Source organism: Callithrix jacchus, chromosome 14 (assembly GCF_049354715.1).
Source record: "Callithrix jacchus isolate 240 chromosome 14, calJac240_pri, whole genome shotgun sequence".
NCBI lineage: Eukaryota > Metazoa > Chordata > Mammalia > Primates > Cebidae > Callithrix > Callithrix jacchus.
Genome location: NC_133515.1, coordinates 7648645 through 7669341, shown reverse-complemented (window position 1 = coordinate 7669341; position 20697 = coordinate 7648645). Strand labels below are relative to the sequence as shown.

The following is a 20697-nucleotide window of genomic DNA, read 5'->3' as shown; positions in this document are numbered from 1 at the left end:
TTTTGGTGTGATGCTGAGCAAATATCCCTTATTTTTTCTACAATTTTAGAAATGGATTACTCCTTTAATTTCTTCACCATAACCCTGGTACCCCTAGCTTTCAGGAATGTGAACACCACTTTTAACTAGATTGTAAATTTTTAGAGTATCAGAACTCTGCTCTATCTGTTCTATTTGGAAAAAGCATCCAATATTTTTCCTAAGGATGATCTGTACTCTATTTTCATCTAGCCTTAGGGATCTTACTGACTAGAAAAAGGAAATTTGGTGGTATGATTTCAATTTTAAAGTTAGTAAACACAACTGAATACTTTCATATGTCATTGCTAAAATGTGTTTGGAGAAAAATGGTAACAAATAAACAATCCAACAATCCGGTGGTTTTGAAATGTTTCCAATTTAAGAGTTTTTATTCTGGTTTTGTGCTCAATTAGAGATACCTGCAACAGACTACAGACAAAAAGAATTAGGAAAAGCTCAATGAAAATGTCAGAAAACAAAAGTAGAGAACGTTCAGTCTTGCAGACCTCAGACACACTACCAGGTCTGAATTTCAGTCTGAACACTGGGTGATGAAATCTCTAATTTAGATGTGATAATTAATTTAAAACAAGATTACAGGCTTGGATCCTGACTTATGCTGACTTCTAAACAATTTGAAAGTCCTGTGACAATCATCTTTCAGGTTAAAACATCTGGGGGTGGGGCGTCTACCAGAAGATGGAATACAATTTTGTGAGTACAGGGGAAAAACAGGATAAAGAACAGTCAAAAAAGCCAGAACCAATGTTGTCAAGCGGGTAAGAGAGGCAGTGGGGATGAAGGCGACAGGAGTCTGCTACAGACAGGGCAGGCAGGGGTGGCACAGAGGGTGGCATTACCTCAGTAGAGGGGCCAGTTCCAGTGTCGACGCTGAGGTCTGGGCAGCCTGGGAGGACGCTGGTCTCTTTAACATAGCTGCCACCAGACGGCCTTCAGGTCGGTCCTTTGCTGCTGTGGATGGCTTTGAGAGTACAGGGCAGGGCTGCTGGAGGTGGAGGCGTGGCAATAATGGCGTGGCTTGTGAGTCCTAGATACCCGGCCAAGGGGAAGTGGAGGTGGGGCATCTAGGGAAGCGAAGGTCAGCATTACTTAAGGATGTTAGGGTCTTTGATGCACTGGAACATAAAGAGGCCCAGAATCTGGAGGATGATGTCAGGTGTACTATTCTTGAAAGGGATTTCAGGGTGTTTCCAAGATAAGTGATGTTGTGTCCCCCACCCCCAACCAAACCTTGGGCTTGGGGTGTGCCCCAGGGCAGGCCCCACGGGACCTGGTGCTGTGGGAGGAGCGGCCCGAGTCCGAGGGTGCCACCTGCTGGAGAGGTGGCTGCTTGGCGGGCCTCTTTTTCCTTCTGGGCTTCTCTTGTCTTGGCTCTCTGGAATCCTGCATATCTGCTTCCGTCAGTGGCCAGTGGAGGAAAGCAGAGCTCCTCATCTCCATATCCTCTCTAGAGACAGAGAGAGATCAGGGTTACCCTGTCTTGATGGCTGCGGGTTCTACAGAGATGTTCAACCCATCTCTACGTCTGCTTCTCAGCCCCTTACCCATGTCCCTCTTCCCATGGAAAGGAGTCTCTGGAGCACTGTGCGTCCAGTGCTTTAGGCTGGGCTTAGTTCCACTCAGTTCATTTCCACAAGCCTTTGGTATCTGGGAGCCTCCCAAGGCAGGGAGAACTTGAATATGCAAACCGTCCTGACCAAGCCAGTGAAGGAACAACTCCCAGCCCAGAAGCCCCTGGAAACACCTCAGCATAGACCTGTGTCTGCCCCAGGGAGATGAGTTTAGCCCCATCACAGCCCAGCTCATCCCTGAACTGGAGCTTGTACATCAGAAATATTCTTTCACACCCTGAGTTTCTCTAATGAGTGCTATCAGAAACAGTTTCCCAAATGTTCAAAATGGTATGATCTGCAATGACATTGAACTTAGGCATAACTATGAAGTCACAGAGCTAGATTACTATTTAGAAAATGCGCTGACAAAGCTTATTTACTCAAAAGTGCTGTCCTTCAAAGAATGCATCTTGGGAACACCAAGACCTCATCCCAACCATGCCACCATGTTGGGAGTTCACCTTTATCAGGGCCTTCAGGGTAATTTAAGGACATCTGCTGCCCAGTGTTAAACCTTATTTTGTTCCCATAATCAGTATCGCCTGTCTTGATCACCCTGCCTTCACTCTGAATAATTTTTTGTTTTGTTTTTACTCCACAGAATTTCTGACTATGACTGCTTCAGATTCTTCTCAAAAGTGTCAGGGAAAAAAGTGCAATCAAATGGAAATAGAGTTTTTGTTATTTCTAAATAGAAAATGCCATCATTCAAATCCTTTGTGAAAGAATCAAGATTCACTATACACGATAATTGTCAAAGACTGGCTCAAAGACTCAGGAGACAATTCCCAAAAGACATTAAAAAAATTGGCCTGGGAGATAGCAGTGACACTGGAAAAGCTTTTCTGGGAGGCCACAGACAAAAATTATCTTTAAATCTGAGGCCAGTGCTTATGTAGATGTATAGGTTCTATGATAGCAGGTTCTGAGAGACTTCTAGGAATCATGCCTCAACATTGTATTTACCATCCCTGTTCTGTGAAGTCTCACATCATGTTACCCTCGACTATCCCTCAAATTGCTACCTTCCTCCAGAGCAGAGTAAGTTGACATATTCTGGTTCCTTTCCATGGTTTTTCTCTATTTGCCGTGAATTAGGATACACGATTGCAGTCCAGTCCCTAAGCTATAATCTCTCAGAAGAAGGAGTGACAAGAAGGGGGTGTGAGAAGCAGATTTTCAGGCACTAAAGGCACAGAAAGAACAAGGCAGAGGAGACACCTACCCACCTGCCTGGAGGACTCTGGGAAGAGGAAGAAGAAGAGAGACCCAGGAGCAGCATGTGGACAGCCCTCACCTAGGGGACTGGTCACTCAACTCATGGACCACCTGAATAATGGAAGTCTAGTGAGGCAATAATGAAACAAGAGGTGACACTGTCATGGAAAGGTGCAAATGACAAGTTATTTGGAAAAAATATAAGTGGAAAAAACATTACACAACATAATGCATATTATATCTTCATTTTTGTTATGAAAATTGTGAATCCATAAGGATGACTGGAACCCTTGCATTAAACTATTCACAATCACACCTGGAAAATGAATTCCAGTAGAGCTGTCACTTTCTTGACATTAAAAAAAGCTGCAATTGTCATACACTATAAGGAGAAAAAAAAATACAGCTTTTTGATATAAGCTGATATAAGCTTATGGTGAAATAAGGATCACCACAGTGGGGAAGACACTGTAGAAGGATCTATACCAAGGTAAAACTGGTGATTACTTTCAAAAAGTGGGACTATGGGTGGTTTTTGTATTATTTCCACTTGTTTTTAATTTAGAAATTATATTAACTATGCATTACTTTTGGCATAAGAATAAAGCAGTACAAGTCATCATGATTAGTACAAAAAGCAGGTAGGAGTTTTGATAAGGAAAAGTCTTTACTTGAAGCAAGCAGATACTGCTTGGCTTCTGTATTTCATGCTCCAGGATGGCTGAGGTCAGCCAAGTTCAAGATCTTTCACAAGGAAATGTCTCCTTATGGGAGAGGTGAGAGCAGGAGGAAGGGTAGGTGTGAATCTGATGTGAAGGCCTCTACCCCACCCCTGTGACCATGCACCTCCCTCTCCTATCTGACCCAAGCTCATCAGTGGAAGAGGGAGGGCCACCAGGGTCCTAACCTCCAGCCAGGGGGGGTTCTCCACCAGCACTCCTGGAAAAGACCCACTGAATGGCTTTCTTTTGCCCAATCTCATGCCCAAACAGAGTTCAATTAGGTGCTCTATTAATTATGTGAGGCTACAGATCTGGTTGAATAACATGATCAACCTATGATAAATATGTGTGTGTGTTCAGAGCAGGGCAGCCAGGTGCTGTGCTAGTTCCACTTCTGGGAAGAAAGTGCTGAGTGCCCACTCCATGCCCTCCTGGGGTCAGAACCCCCACCTTCACTGGATAAAGCATTGCCAGCTTGTCAGTAATCCGGCTGGATCCCTGAGGTCTCGTTTGTATTTTTCCCTAAGTGTCTCTCTCAGCAAGTCTGTCTTAGAACATAAAGAACAAGAGGACCCATAGAGTAGGTGCCCAGCAGATGTTTGGTAAAAACCGGGAGGCCTTAGAGTTTCAACAACTGAAGGGGAGGAGAATAAAGAGATTGAGAAGCAAAGGCTGTTGCTATCTGAATTGCTACTGCTGGCCCTCAGGGCCGGCAAATCTGTGACTCCTTGTGTCCCCTTGTCCCAAGTCGTAGAGCACCACTACATGCTTCCAATGTAGGCAATGGCATGTGTCCTGAATTACACAGGACACTCACAGACAGGGTTTGTTGCTGAACTGCAATTTTTTCAGGGCTTTGTTCCAGCATAAGAAATGGGCTCCTAATCTGACCAGAGGGGACGAAGGGAGCTAATGACATCAGAGGCTTAATGATTTCAAATGCACAGATCCCACTTAGGAGAAAACTGTCAGGAGTGACCAGGCAAGATGAAGGGGAGTGATTCATCTAATGTCATGTTAGAGGCAGTGCTGAATCTTGAAGTTTCAATCAATGACTTAATTTCCCTGATGTCAGAAGACAATATGAGTCCATAACACTATACAGGGTCGAGGGAGGAGTATTAAACACTGCAGACATGATCATTTCCACTGGGACATACTCCTAAATCCAGTGCCTTCATGGAAAGTTACTAAACTGCTCAAAAGAGAGATAATGAGAGGCTAATATTTTGTGTAACAGGAATTGGGGGAAAAGGAGTTGACCAGAGATCTAGACAAACCCCACCTGGCCCTGGGAGGGTCTCTCCTCCTGAAACCACACCATGACCCTCAAACAGCAAGAGAAGAACATGCCTCGCCTCCAGGGCCCCAGAACCCAGCAGCTTCCTTCAGATAACTCATAGTTCCTCTGGAGCACAGAGGAAATGGTGAGCCCTATTTTGCTTTCCTGATACCATATTTGGAATGCTATTATTAATTTTTAAAAAATAAATTATACACCCTCTAAAGAGGCTTTTTCTTTTTGAGATAGAGTCTCGCTCTGTCACCCAGGCTGGAGTGCAGTGGTGCAATCTTGGCTCACTGCATGCTCCACCTCCCAGGTTCAAGTGATTTTCCTGCCTCAGCTTCCTGGGTAGCTGGGATTACAGGCACATGCCATCACAGCCAGCTAATTTTTGCATTTTTAGTAGAGGCAGGGTTTCACCATGTTGGCCACGTTGGTCTCAAACTCCTGACCTCAAATGATCTGCCCATCTTGGCTTCCCAAAATGCTGGGGTTACAGGCATGAGCTGCCACGCCAGGCCAAGAGTCTTCTTAAGGAAGACTCTTGAAGGTAATTTGCCCAGGTCATGCTCTGTTAAGGGTGAGGGGAGGAAGGATTCCAGCTCATTCAGGAGAGATTTCTAGCTAGTTAGGGGAGTGGCACCAGGTGTGTGTGTTCAGTTCAGGTGGCCTGAGACCGCAGTCTGTGGGTGGTTGAATAACTCCTGCTAGAGGCATCTCTCTCCAATGAAGAACACCAACAGCTGGAGCTCAGACCCACGTGGGTCTGAGACCACCAGGTGCCTCCCCCTGCCCTTCCAGAGGCTACAGTCCTCTGACAGGAAAAAGATGCCGGGAAGGCAGCCAGGGAAGGACTTGTTCTGTGAGTCCCCTGGCTTGGCAAGGAGAGAGGATGCCACATGGAGGAAAAGCCCCTGTTCTGCCTGCTTCTTTTACCATATGGGAGAAACTACACAAGTATTCTCTAAATAGAGGAAGTTATAGACAGGATAAGGACCATTTTCCCTCAGAAAAGACATCTCTGATGTCTTGGATTGTAGCAGAAAGCTCAGGCATGCTCCTTAAGGGAAAGGAAGAGCAGTCATTTCCCTCCATCGGACATAGTCTTGGAAGACATGCCTCTCAGCTGTGTCAGAGAATGGCCTCATCATGCTGCAAAGGAGAGAGAAAATCTGCACCCACATCACAGGTTTTACACTGCAAATATGGCAATACCGACATACCCTCCTTAAAGAATGAGTCATTTGGAATTTAGCAATATTGATAACATATTTTATAAGACAACCTTGTTTAAATAAAAGTATTTAAGAATGATTTAGGTGTCAAATTTTAAGTTGAAAATGAAAATGTGCATCAGCTTTTGCCATGTTCAATCAGCTTTGAGCTCTTCAGCCTCCAAATGCCTTTCTTCTTGCCTTTCACTGTGCCCCATCCTCACTTAGAACCCAGAAGAGCGACCTGCAGGAAAGGCCCCCAGAAAGAAGGAAAGGAGGAGCAGGGGAAGATGGAGGCTTGTCTGGGCCCAGGTATCCCTTGTCTTACCCTGCAAGCAGATAGTTATAGTAAATTCCATATTTGAAAGTTAAATTTTGTCAAATAATGTTCTATTGGAGATGTAACCTACAGTACATGCCTTTAATAGCCTGTGAAGGAAGCATCAGGAGTTTCTTTAGATGGCCTCATTTGGAATAGCGGCATGAACGCTCCCTAAGGAACATATTTGTAAAATAAGTGAGAAAGAACTCCTGAGGAAAGGATCTACCAGAAGAAAATCCCAGCATTGTTACAAAGTCAGAGGTACACCTTCGTTTTTGTACTCGGTTCTCCTAGTCCTGTTCATAGAAACAGAGACAGGTTAAGCTCTGAACTTACCGGGTTGAATGTGACCTCTGCTTAAGAGAACTAAACTCAGTCTCTTGCTCCCATAGAGGCAGCCAGAACAAAAAAGAGTGGAAATTACAATGTGGGATGAGGGAGTCAATGAACACTTCACTGTGTGAAGCCCAGAAGAGAGAACAGATAATTCACAGTGCAGAGCTTTAAATAAAGCCTGGGGAAGATGGAAAACAAAGGCTTTTCTCAACATACAAAGAACTGCATTTTCATTCTAAAATAATGATAACGTTGAGTTTGGTAAAATGGGCAATAGCTAGATACATCTGCTCAGATTCCTTTATAAGGAGCTGTAATTTGGATATCATAGGAACCGGAAGCTAGACCTGCAAAGAACACTGTCAGAGTAGAAGTTTGAGATTAACAGAAAATGTGCTGCTATTTTAAATGAAGTATCATGCCCATCTAGACAAAGAATGAAAAATTGTAGCATATGTTTTTGGTAACCATAGCTAAGGAAAAGTTCTCTGTAGAGCTGCACACCCCTAGAGGAGCGTCACTGGGCATCTGCTAGCATGTGTTTGTACACTGATTTGTTCTTCAAATAGTCATTGGGGGCATTCTGTGAGCTGGACCCTGGAAACTGGGATTCAGAGGCAGATAGAACCTGTCCCCTACCTTCAAGGACTTGTGCCTACAGAGTCCAATGCAAAGGAAATTTTCTTTAACGGAAACCTCTACAGGTTGCGGTGGGACCACCTCACTACATCGTGGTGGGTGGGGGGAGTGGCCTGGGGTGCTGGGACATCGCATGGTGGTGCTGATGTTTGAGCTCAGTCTTGGAGTTCTCCAGGTGGCCAAGGGCAAGAAATAGATTTCCAGAGAGAATACTTAATCTGGTGGAGGCACAGAGACCTGAGAAAGCATGGTGTGGGCAAAACCTACACATCGCTTAGAGTGGTCAGTATGTAGAAGGCACTGGCGGGTTGGCTGGGGGTGGCTAGGGACAAATGAGGCAAGGTAGTCAGGCCTGAGCCAGACCAGCAAGAGGCTGAGCTGGGAAGAAGGGGTCATGGGGACGGGGCTCTGAAGGATTTTTAAGTGGGGAAGAGGCAAAGGGAGATTTGCATGTGAGGGAGTTGATTCTGCTGAGCCTTCTGACGAGTGACTGGGACTGTGGCAGGAGGAGGCTGGAGGACATGAGAGCTCCTGGCTGGTTAGGATCACTGTAACTTGGAGACTAAGGGGCGTGGTAGGTGAAGCACAAGCAGCCGCCAAAGATGACCACCAGATTTCTGGCTGTACGGGGCCGTAACTTGTGGGTGAAAGGGCAAACGGAAATGGAGAAGGCTGAGATGGGAGCAGGTTTGTGGGGAACTGCTATTTCGGTTTTAGATGTGCTAAGTTTTTGAGATTCTACACACTCAGGTAGAAATATCCAGTGAGCGGCTGGATATAATGCTATTCCCACAATGTGCCAAATGCCTGCCAGACAATGACCATCCCCATCTTCACACCACCATCATCTTGCAGAAGAGCTCCAGGTCGATGAGCAACCACAAAACTAATGACAGCAGGGCTGGGAGATAAATTCAATTTTGGTATAAATGTGCTTCCCCTATAGTTACCCAACATGGCTGCACCTTGCAACTAGCTGAGGATAGGGGGCTTTCAAAAAATCCATCTCAGGGCCCACGCTTGGATTCTGTGACTGTGACGCACAAGCGCAGGAGAGCAGCCTGTGTTGGAGGAGACGTGAGGTCCTTATGAAGAAAGAAATTAAATAATAGCAATAATAGTAAAACAAAACCGTATAATGTGTAGTTGCTATATAATAAATTTTGCTGTGTTGTGTACTGTTTAATATGATACCTCCCAGCTCTGTTTTAGGCAGAATAACTGCCTTCCTGCAAACCACTGAACCTGATCTATCTTCCCCACATTCTTAGCAAAGTTCCCAGGCATCTAAAAAGTCTTGTTTCTCTTTCTAACCAGCCGCAGGGTCACAGAACAAAAACTGCAAAATGTGTCTCTCACCATGTTACTTTCCAAATGTAAAGTACATCACAAAACATGTTACAAGTTAATTAATTGCTCTTTGTTCTGGCTTCTGTAAACCCGCTTCCTGCTTCGTCATCCTGCACCACCTAGGTACATAAAAGGCACCCCATTTTCTTTGTCCTTTGCTTAAAATTAAAAAGCCATTCCACTAAGCCTGTAATCATGTTAAACAAAATCCTCCTGCAACCCCATCGGTCTCTCCAAATCTCTCACTTCCCACTACACTTAGTGTGAAGGGAGTCATGGAGGCAGTGGGTGGCTGTGAAGTCAGGCAGGGAGAAAACCCAGAGACGTGGAGCCGCAACAAGCCTAAGAGGAGGGGTTAGGGCAGAAGGGCATGGCTGGTGGTGTCCAAGGTGACTGCAGGAGCAGGCTCAGTCAGTGAGCGTGGAGCTCACCAGTGCAGCCCGGTAAGAGGTCTCCTATGGCCTCTGTGGAAGGAGTTTCTTGGAGGGATGAGGGTAGACACTGATACCCAAGGCTCAGAAGTGAACAGGAGGCAGGAGAGTCTCTCCAGTGGTGTGTGGAGCCTAGCAGTGAAGGACAGGGAGCATGCTGGGTCACACTGCAGAACCGAGGGAGTGGGATTTATTTAGGAGTGTGTATGTTGGTGGGTGCTGCATGTGTGTGAACAGGAGGCAAACCTGTGTACTTGCTGAGGTGAAGGACTCAGTGAAGAGGAGCTAAGGAAGGAGGTAAGAAGAATCCAGGGATCACTGATGAATCCAGGACTTGAGGCAGTGGAAGATGGGCCTCTGGAGCCCAGTGGACAGACTGGCCTGGGGTGAAAAGAAGGACACTGATTTTTTGACAACAGGGCAAAGGCAGAGACTTCCTTAAGCCCAGAGCTGGGAGATCAGAAGTGGAGGGAGAGGCTGTCCAATGATTCTGTGATGAAGCAGAAGGTAAGGCCATTGGGAAGAATGAAGGTTAGCACTCAAAGACAGCCTGCAGACTCTAAGAGAAACTGGAAGATGTTTCCTGGGTCCTTTTCCCCAACACGTGCTCAACATCCACCTTCACCTCTTTTTGTATGCCCTTGACTCCAAGGTCATGGCTCCATGACCCCAATTTTGATGCCCCTTATTGGACCCATGGACTTGGGTTTTTGTTTGTCCTGCAGGCCTCCCCCTTTCCTTCTGCCCTGCCTTTAGTCCACTTTTACAGCTCTTGGCAATCCTACTGCCTCAGATGAAAATGTGTTCACCCCACTGCTGCCTTGGGAAGCCACCGCCCACCTATATGCTCACCTGGCTATGGGCAAGCAGGGCCAGCCCCTCACTCCCACCTCCCAGCAAAAGGAGAGGTAGGTAGGTGATTGGACCCAAATGCAATTTAGTTAGAAGTCCTTGAATCTTTACAGATGAAAGGGGAACAATTCCTTCATATTCATCAGATATTCATGAATACTTTTCTGAAGGGTCAAAAATGTTGAATTTGAGATTAGAACCAGATGAATAAATAGCAGGTGAAAGGTGTGATGTTGAAGGGATAATATTACAGAGCTACATTTTAAGTAGGACATTCTCCATCTCTGCTTTTCTTCCCTAGTATTAAGAGGTCATAGATCTCATCTCAAAGACAGATTAAAGGTGCAAGGATATAAATTAATATTCAAGAGATAAAAATTGAGTACACTTACACTTTTGGATCCTCAGGAATTGGGGGTGACTTTATATGAGAGCAGGAGAGTGCATACTTGTTTTGGCTGATCTTAATAAGTGCACTCCGAGGGCAAAATTCCTGTAATAATACCAACAGAATTCACTCAATTTAAATCAGAAATGTCCACAATTCAGATATGATTTTATTCTAGCTCAACCCATTATAATAGCTTCTAGTCATTATCCTATTCAGGGTGACATTTAAAAGAGCAGTTTAAATTCAGAACCTCACTTGATAATTATTTGCTGAATAAGTCATCATTGAGTCCTCTCTGTCATTTCCCCATATTCTGGATCAATTTCCAAGTGCACCCACAGAAGAAACATACACACACACACACACACACACACACACACACAGAGAGAGAGAGAGAGAGAGAGGAGAGAGAGAGCGCTTCATATAACCACCTTCCTTTCTTATTTCAGCCTTTGGCCACCACTTTTGCTGAATGCCCCACCTTCAGCCTCTTTGGGTCCCCCCAAGTTCCTATCAGAGCTATCTCCAGTATCCTTCCCCCGGCCATGCCCCTGTAGTCTCCAGGGCCCCACGTCCCCCACGATCTGTAGGTAAATTCCAAGGTCTTTTCCTGGGCTCTGTGGCTTCCCCTTAGGGATCCTGGGCCAACTGCCTTATCTCTCCCCGCACCCTGGGGCATACCTGGGGACATCTCTTAAAACATCCCTCCCTCCCTTTCACAGTGGCTATCCCCAGAGTGGTGCCAGATGTCAGGAAGAGAAAGGCTTCTCCATGCTCTGCCCTTCCAGACTGCTTCTCTACTGCTATCCAGACAGCTTCAGGAAACTCCATTTTCTCCAAGGGTTTTTCTTCTGGGTTGATGAGAGGACACCTCCTTTTCTGCTTGTTCTGTTGGGTTGGATACAGTGCTCTTGTGGCTGCTGGCTCTGATGGGCTTTCTCCTTTGCCCTTAACCCTAAAATTCATTTCCCATGTCCCTCTCCCTGATGTAACTACCTGATCCCATGGTCAAGGATGCCCTGGATATTTTTATTCTGTATTCTAGGCAGCTGGGCATGGTAGTTTAGAGGGCAGGCCATGGAGCCAGATTGTCTGCATCCAAACGCCTGCTCTGCACACCAGGTGTGTGCTTTAACCACTTGCTTCAATTCCTCTTCTGGAAATCAAGATAATAACAGTCTCTACCTAATGGTGTTCTGAGGATCCAAGTGTCCACTCTGTGTAAAGCGTTTAGATTGGAATGCATGGCACATAGTAAGGACCTAAGAAAGTTAGCCACTGTTATCTGGCTTTTTGCTCACCAATCAAGTTCACCTGTTGGTCTGTTTTCCAGGCATATTAAGTCTTCCATCAAGACAATTTCATTTTCTATTGGGAATGTCATTCATTCAAGTAATTAAAAAAAAAATTGTGGGACCCTTCTCTTCATCAGGGGCTGTGCTGGGAGGGACAAAGGTGAATAGACGTGGTCACTGCCTTTAAGGGTTGAGAGGTTGGTGACGAAGCCAGTTTGGCAAGGGCAGTGTAGTGGACAGGAGGAATCCAATGGCCCTGCAGGAAGTCACGATCAGGTGGAGTCTTTACGGTGACAGCAGTTTAGGGGAAAGGAGATGGGAAGGGCAGTCCAGGAAGAGGCAAAAGCCTAGGGCTCGGAAAAGCCCACTGCATTCAGGAAGCAGTGAGCCTTCCACCTGGCTGGAGGTCAAGCTCATGGAGCAGGCTGGGGCCACACTGGGGTCCTGGGGGATTCTCCCTAAGGGTGACTTGGGGATTCTCCCCAAGCATGTGTGCGGGTTGGGAGGAGGCGGGGGACGTCAATCAGGCAAACATCATCATCAGTTTTGTAAACTGATAAAGAATTCTTCTAAAACTTTTAGAGAAATTACATAGAGAAATACATAATTAAGGAAGGATTTCTTAAACAAATATAGAAAAGGCAGTTCATAAATTAGAAAAGGGATAAATTTGACCATATTAAAATTTAACACTTCTCTGTCAACAAAGATTCCAAAGTTAAAAGACAAGTAACAGACGGGGAAAAATACTGGGTGCATATATTACCAAGAATTACTACCCAGAAGACACAGAAGACCTCCCCAGTCAATAAAAAAGTCAAATGATCCAATAGACTATATAGACCCTTAACAAACATCTGTGCAAGGAGCAAATCAATCTAGAGATGATACAGTCGTCGCAGTCATCCCACTCACTGGCCCTGGGGAGTGCAGACGGAAGGGAGCTGAGTGATGCACTAACCTCTGCAGCCACTTCAGCACTCCGTCACCCAATACCTGCCTGTCAGACACAGATCTCTTATGTGTCTTTTCTTCAAGCCTCACACTCACCCTGTAGGGTATACATAGACAAATATAGATATGTAAAATATTCATTTTATATGTGATCAAATGGAGTCTCAGGGGATAAAGCAACCTGCTCAGGTCAGACAACCAATAAAGAGCAGAGTGAATGTTCAAATAACCCTAACACAGGTCTTTTGATTGGAAAGCCTGTGTTCTTTCCACTCAACTCCATTTTGTCCCTGTCCGCCCTTATGTCTCCCAACTTCTACCAACTCTGGAGGTGGTTTCTAAGTAAGTAGGAGATGGGGAACCAGGTAGTGGCACCCCAATACAGGGGACACAGAAGAGAAGAAGGTGCTTGGGGAAAGGGGGTGCATTGGCTTGCGGAGTCTGAGATGCCCATGCTCACCCTGAGGAAGCATTCCAGGTGGACCCAGCTAGAAGCGCAGGGTTGGAGCTCAAGGCAGGAGTGCACGGCTGGCACTTCTGGCACAGAGGAGACGTCCAGAGATGGAAGCTGACTTCGAAAGATACAGGGAGGAGGCAGATGAGGACAGCACTGGGAGGGACCCAGAAGGTGCCGAAGTCTGCAGGGTCAGCAGAAGAGCACAAGGAAGGGGCAGTCTAAGCAGGAGGATGAGGAGGTTGAGGAGGGCAGAAATTGAGAGAGAGTGGTGCTACAAGACCCTAGAATGAGTCTGCCCCTCCATCAAATGCAAAGCACGGTTCAGCAATGAGAGCCAAAGGACCACACAGAAGGCATGAGAGGCCAGGGTCGCCTCAGTGAAGGCAGGGTGTGTGGCACAGTGGGCAGATGCCAAAACACAGGGAATAGAGAATAGGGTGGCAGATGCAGCCGGGGAAACCATTCATCAAGACGCCTGGAAGTGCCAGGAAATGGCTTGGCACTGCCGAGGAGAAAGTCCTTTTCTAAATGAGAATCTACTTACTCTCCGGTTGTTACACTTCAAAATCGTGTAGAATTTTTCTGCATCCACATGCTTATTGGGAAGTGCTATGACAATGGCAGGAACGTAGAAGTCAAATCCTTTGGGTATCATGATTTTGGCAAACACATAATCTCCAACCTGCAGAGGAGAACATATAGGAAATGTTTTGCTTATGGATTGTATAGACAATGTTAATATAAGCTCATTTTAAAACACTCCAAGGCAATTGGCAATTACTGAGGATAAAATTCAAATACTTATTTTTTTTCTCAGTTAAGAAAGAATTCCAACATTGGGCCACGTCTGAAATGTTGTGATCAGTTCACAACATTTGGGAACTGAAACAACAACAATGGAAAGCCACATTTTAGTAGGACTTCAACAACCGACTAGGGCCCACGGAACAGCCGGCAAGATGGGGAGGGTTCTGGAAACCACACCCCAAAGAGAGTAGTTGAAGGAACCTGGGGTGTTTGTCATGCAAAGATAAACAGTGTCCTCATCTGCCAGAAGGGCTGTCACCAAGATGTAGGAAGGGAGAGATCTGTTTAATGTCACTCCAAAAGTCGCAAACAGAGAACTTGCAGCAGAAAGAGTATGCTGTGGAGAGACACGCAGAGGCTGTGGGCCCTTGTGCGTCGTCAGGGCACAAGAGCACTGTTGTGGGCCAGGGCTCTGACTAGGAAGCAGAAACAGAGGCCCGGGGATGAATACTCCAATTCCTCCTCCAGCGCTTCTTCACTGGGCTAACATTGGGCGAAACACAGCAGTGGGGTGCTCTGCAAGGATTGCCCTCTACTCCGGGGCCTTGCAGCTGGAATTAGGATAGCGGCAACAGAATGAAACAGACATGGCACAGCTTTTGATGCATTTGTGAGCAGATGAGAACACATTAGTCTGGCTCATCTGAGGCAGCAGAACAGGGTATGGCATCAGGAAACTTAAGGTCAATTCATGCTGACTTTCTAAAGCTGAATTAAGGGAAAGTACTAACAACTAGGGGCAGGGAATCTGGGGCCAATTCATGATAATTTCCTAAAGTTAAATCAAAGGGAAAATATCTGGGTCTGGGGGCAGAGAACCTAAGGCCAATCACCACAAACTTCTAAAGATAAACCAAAAGGAAAAACCCCATCGCCCACAGCCAGTAGCAAAGGATCAAAGGCCACTCTCCCTGCAACCCTGCCCTTCCACCCTGGCTCAGAGGGAAAGGGAGTGTGCCTTGGATTGGCCACGGGCGGCAATTCACCTCAGCCTTTAATTAGCCACAAACCAAATCCTTCATCCAGATAAGGGGTAGTCCATAAGAACCTCAGGAGTACTTAAAACCCAGAAATCTTTATAACAGCGCCCCTCGGCCACCCTCTCGGGCCCATTCCCATTGTGTGGAGTGCTTTCTCACTTTAATAAATCCCTGCTTTCCATGCTTTGTTCCTGTGTTCCATTCCTTTGTTACTCTATTTGTGCATGTTGTTCAATTCTTTGTTCCAAACACCAAGGACCTGAACAACTCACACTCATGGCCTTTCTTCTAGTACCACGTGTGGAATGCACATTTGGGGTAGCTGTGCATTACGGTGTCACCGTCTGACGTCAGCTGACCACAGTGCCAAGGAAAGTGTGACCTCTGCCCTTGCTATGATATATTATAATATAATATTATGGAATAGAATAGAATCTTTTGCAGTTAAAAGTGTCAACAGTACTGGCAGCTACAGCAATGGTTTTCCCCCAACCATCTATTGTCTTACAAAGGGACAAGGACCTCAAGGTACAATGTGGGCAAACCTGTGCAACCCTCAGCTACATGACAGGGAGTCAGCAGGTCAGGGTCAGGAGCAAAGAAATTGCAAGGCAACAGGTCCCAGAACAGGGCCCACCGTTCTTCCTGCCCAAACACCCCTCCCTGCAGGAGCCCACATAGGTTTAGCAAAGGGCCAAACAGCGGTCTTGGCATCCTCTGTTATCCAAAACTCTGTGGATGGTAAAAAATGCCCCAGAACACATCAGGGAATGGGTACCTGGAGCAGCGGGCAGGGCATGGCGCCCCCCACAGGCATGATGAAGGAGGTGGACACAACCTTGGTGTCTCCGTACCTGAAGCCCACCAGTGCTTGGGTGGGGCTCACACACTTTTTCACAACCCCTAGAAGGAATCAAAGAAAACATACACTATAAAGACAAATAGCATCGCTTTCCTTAGGCTTGTGCACATGTTGCCTGTTTAAATCAGTGTGCCCCTTTGATTTCTCCAGCAGATAATGTTCAGTACCATAGGATGCCTACTGGGTTGAACAGCTCAAAGTGGTGACGCACACAATGCCTGGTCTGGGCACCTGCTGAGATGAGAACCAGAGAGAGTGCATGAAACCTGCTCATCCGACACTATCAGTCTCCGTCCTGACGGGAACATGGGTCCTGGAAAGAAAGATCCTCTTCCTGAACACCACCTACCACCTGATTTGTTCATTTACTTTACCTCTACTTTCTTCCATAATACTTAAAGATAAAAAATGCATGCTGTTAATTAGATTGTGAAAGTAAAAAGGAAATATAACTCCCATCCAAATCGCTTTTCATCTGACTAGACTGAACATACTCAGCTTCCCCAACATGTACAGCTGAAAAGGAACAAAGCAAAAAGAGGTAAGGCTGGGCACAGTGGCTCATACCTATCATCCCAGCACTTTGAGAGGCCGAGGCAGGTGGACCACCTGAGGCCAGGAGTTCGAGACTAGCCTGGCCAGCATAGTGAAAACCTGTCTCTACTAAAAATACAAAAATCAGCTGGGCGTGGTGGGCTCCTGTAATCCCAGCTACTTGGTAGGCTGAGGCAGGAGAACCGCTTGAATGTGGGAGGTGGAGGTTGCAGTGAGCTGAGATTGCGCCATTGCACTCCAGCCTGGGCGACAAGAGCAAAACTCTATCTCAAAAAAGAAAAAGAAAGAAAAAAGAAAAGAAGTAAGAAGTTTCTTTTTTTAGTTATACTAAAGGAGTGCATGATAGATACCAAAGGTCGATGTAAAAGTAATTGCGGTTTTTGTCATTAAAAAAGTGACCAAAACCACAATGACTTTTGCATCAGTCTAGTATAAACACACACATATTATTTAATATATAATTTTGTTATACATTTTAATTAATATAATTAGTAGAATAAATTATCACCATAGGAAAAGAAAATACCTGTGTTAAAATGCACATTTTTAATCATTTATATGACTTAAAATTTATCTTCCTATTAAAAAGGGATTCTAGACATGAAGAGGGAGATGATGACATTGGCCACCTCCCTGGCAGTATCAGCTGCTCACAGATCTTCACGGAGATGGAAGTGTGCATGTGTGTCCCGCTGGGGTCCACAGCACGTGCTGCAGCGGCTCCCCGGTCCCGGCTCATGTGCCCGCTAAGCAAAGCCCCAAGTCCTCTCGTGGGGCAAAGAGACAGCTGCTGATTTTCATCTTGATTCATGTGTCTTGTTTTAAATGGCCAAAGGAATAAATTTTTTTTTAAAAATATACACACACAAGCCAGCTTACCATTGGATGTTTTCATATTGGACTAAAATGTTTAATTTGGGTTTTGAAATATTTACACATTATTCACACATTTTCTATCATAAACTGACTTTACCCTTTTAATCAGAAAAGTGAATACCACCCTTTAGAAATTACTTCTATTCTGGAAACAAGAGCCACGCACTGTGTGCCCCATGTCCCTCCCACGGCCCCAGGGAAGGGTCTGGGCTACCACCACAGCCACATTGGCCCATGTGACTCTCTCCAAATTCTTAGCCTCTGGGACTTAGCAGTATCCAGTATCAAACCTGCTCTGCAGTTTTTCGGTTGTTTGCCTAAATTGAGAAGTTGCAACAGAGACTGCATAGCTGACAAAGCCTAAACCATTTACCACTGACTTTCTTCTTTGGACCTAAACTTTTTGGAATGTTATGATGACTTTCTTTTGGTTCCTTCAATTCAGTTTCCTTCTTTGTAGATGTGGGTCTTTGTTCATCTACAGATATAAGCACAGTTTCTCACTGTCTGTCTTCAACTTGGCCTCATGGGCCCCGATGCGGCCGTACTCTGCGGGGCTGGAGGGCCCAGAACTGGCCTGTCCCACCACTGCTAAGCCTCTGTACCTGCTCCTCCACCTCATTAAGGAATTGCTACCATTTCTTGTGTCCTGATTCAAGATCAGCTCCAATTTTTGGCTTCCCTTACCCTGTAGTTTCTCTCTGCTCTCAGCTGGGAGAGGTGAGGTCACATCTCCCAGTTCTAAAATCTCTGGGACCTGTTGGAAGACCTGAGCTCTGGAGGGTGGCCAAGTCGGCAAACCTCCACTGCCTCCCTCTTTCTCTGGGTGGAGGCTGGTGGGCCCAGAGCCTCCACTGCCTCCCCTCTTCCTTTGGGTGGAGGCTGGTACGCCCAGTGCCTCCCTGGGAACTAGTCAGCTCCCTGTCTCAGTCAGAGGCTGTCCTGTACTCAACTGGGGAAAGGGCCTGCACTCCTATGGAGGCCCTCAGCAGAAATACTGTGGGTGCTCAGGGTCAGAGAATTGGTGTCACAATCTGAGTAAACAGTGGATGTAAGTCTGTTTGGTGAAAGATGCATACATAGTTCTGAACCTTTTGTTCCAAACAGGTTTTCTCAGGCTGGCGACTGGATTTTATTTTTTTAAACCTTTGGCGCTAAGAACCTTTCGATATACAAAGTCCAGCTGAAATTCCACCTCTTCAGAAAGGCTTTCACTTTGCTCCAGCTAGAGCATCCCTCCAGCTGCCCACTCCTCCACAGTGTCATCCTTCATGGTCCTCATGTTCGCTTCTTCCTCCAGTCTTGGAGGTTTCCTTTCTATGCGCTGTGTTGCCTTTTGCTGCTTTGACTTGCTGTGAAATATTCTAAGCTGCCATGAAACAGAAAACAGCTCCCTCCTTTCCAGGAGAGGAGGCAAGGTGTTTATCCCTATCTCCTAAGAGGAGCTCTCATATGGGATGCAGAAAACCTCTTTCCGTGGAATTAACGAAGGGTTGTACATCATCACATGTAATCTACACAGCAAGCTTATGAAAGGTTTGTTTTAAATCCTGTTGGAGAAGATGGGGACACTGAGGTGCAGAGAAACAAAGTGGCTGTAGCTGTGTGGCCAATAGAGGCAAAAGGCAGAATTCAAATAAATGAAAACGTAGGATTTTCTGGCCCAAACTCATTACACCTGAGAAAGCGTTCCATGTTGTTCCCATTTTTCTTCATTATAACTTGTTCTTATGGCGTAGTGCAGAAATCACTGTGGGTTTCCTGAAGTAAAACGCTGCTTCTCACCAAACAACAGGAAGGATGACCCAATTTCCACATATAATGGTTTAAAATAAGGGTTGAAAATGTGTCTTCCTCCTTGGCTTTCAGCATCCGGATGAGCCAGGCTATCACTCTGTACAATACATCATTTCCTCAACGGGATAACGCACACTGACCCCTGGAGTAGCGTCGGCCACAGGGAAATCCCCGCCACAATCCCAGCCCAGCCAGCTCAGCTGCATGGACCTGGCCTCATGCAGTGGACACCCCAATCCAGTGACTCCAATCTTGCCTTCTGCTGAGGCTCATTTTAAAGTGAGCTGTTTTTCATTAAAAATGTTTGGGAGGTTTTGAACAACAGTTATCAGAAAAGGACTCACCAATAACATCATGCCATGTGTTCTGCAAAATTCTATTTTTGTGTGTGTGTGTGTGTGAGGGAAAAGAGTGACTCACAGTGAACAGGTGATCTAAATTAACATTACCAGTGAGGGCAAGTGAGACCTGTACTGGGCTGAGACCTGTACTGGAGAAAATAAAATGTGACAAAGGCCATTATATATATGTTAAATAAAAGTACTATAACAGTGTTACAGTTTTTGAATTTTCTAACTTTATTGTGGTTATGTTGAGAGATTATTTTTACTCTTAATACACACTGATGTGTTAAGGGATAAAATAATGATAAATGTTACCTAATTTCTAAGAGTTCAGAAAACATAAGGGGTGTGTGTGTGTGTGTGTGAGAGAGAGAGAGAGACACACACACACACACACACATACACACACAGAGAGGGAGACAGAGAGAGAGAATAAAATAAAATATGTGATAGAATGTGACAAAATGTTAAAAATTGGCAAATCTGGGTAAAGAGTATACAGGGGTTCACTGTATTATTCTTGTGACTTTTCTGTATGTTTGAATTTTTAATTAAAAAAAAAAACCTATAAAAGTAAAGTTATTCCCAATTAAGGAAAGATCAGGTGACTGGGGGAAAGGGCCCAAAACTAAGCTCATAGAGATAACCCATGCACTGTCACTTAATTTGGCTGAGTCAAAGTTTACTACTTTGACACTAATCAAAATTACCAATTACATGCCCAAATTCAAATATTCCTTCAAGGTGACTTATTATAGTTTAATTACACTGCAAATTAAAAATCTCCACTTGGTCAGATCCCATGTGGCTACTGGGAGTACAGTATGTGCTTTCTGCTTCTAACTGCAGGTGAAAAAAAATTTCCATTGTGGCCTCAGGCATTGCACGTAGCCATGGTATTAGCCCTGTCTCCTCTACTCCCCCAGTAGGTCTTTAGAATTTTCTCATCACACAAGGATGGTGCTGGGTAGAAGTTCAAGCCATTCTACATTTCTCTGGGGCCCTGGCCAGCAAACTGACCCCAAGCCCTAACATAACCACTTAGAATCCAGTCCCTTTTCTCATTTTCTTTTCTTTTTTTCTTTTTTGGAGATGGAGTCTCACTCTGTCACCAAGGCTGGAGTGCAGTGGCGTGATCTCAGCTCACTGTGACCTCTGCTTCCTGGGTTCAAGCAATTTTCCTGGCTCAGCCTCCCGAGTAGCTGGGATTACAGGCACACACCACCACGCCCGGCTAATTTTGCATTTTTAGTAGAGATGGGATTTCACCATGTTGGTCAGGCTGGTCTTGAACTCTTCGCCTCAGGTGATCTGCCCGTCTCAGCCTCCCAAAGTGCTGGGATTACAGCATGAGC

The 20697-nt window shown here is 45.5% G+C and overlaps 1 protein-coding gene across 1 annotated transcript in view; it reads right to left on the bottom strand.

Moving 5' to 3' along the window:
• Window positions 1-378: 378 nt before the first annotated feature.
• The window catches only part of VWA3B (von Willebrand factor A domain containing 3B), a 254011-nt gene continuing 233692 nt past the window's right edge, over window positions 379-20697 (bottom strand). Inside the window, 5 exon segments of the mRNA XM_078348699.1 lie at window positions 379-1263; window positions 1266-1489; window positions 10417-10517; window positions 13666-13803; window positions 15687-15811. Coding sequence (XP_078204825.1) covers window positions 1070-1263; window positions 1266-1489; window positions 10417-10517; window positions 13666-13803; window positions 15687-15811 — 782 coding nt within the window. The 3' untranslated portion in view covers window positions 379-1069.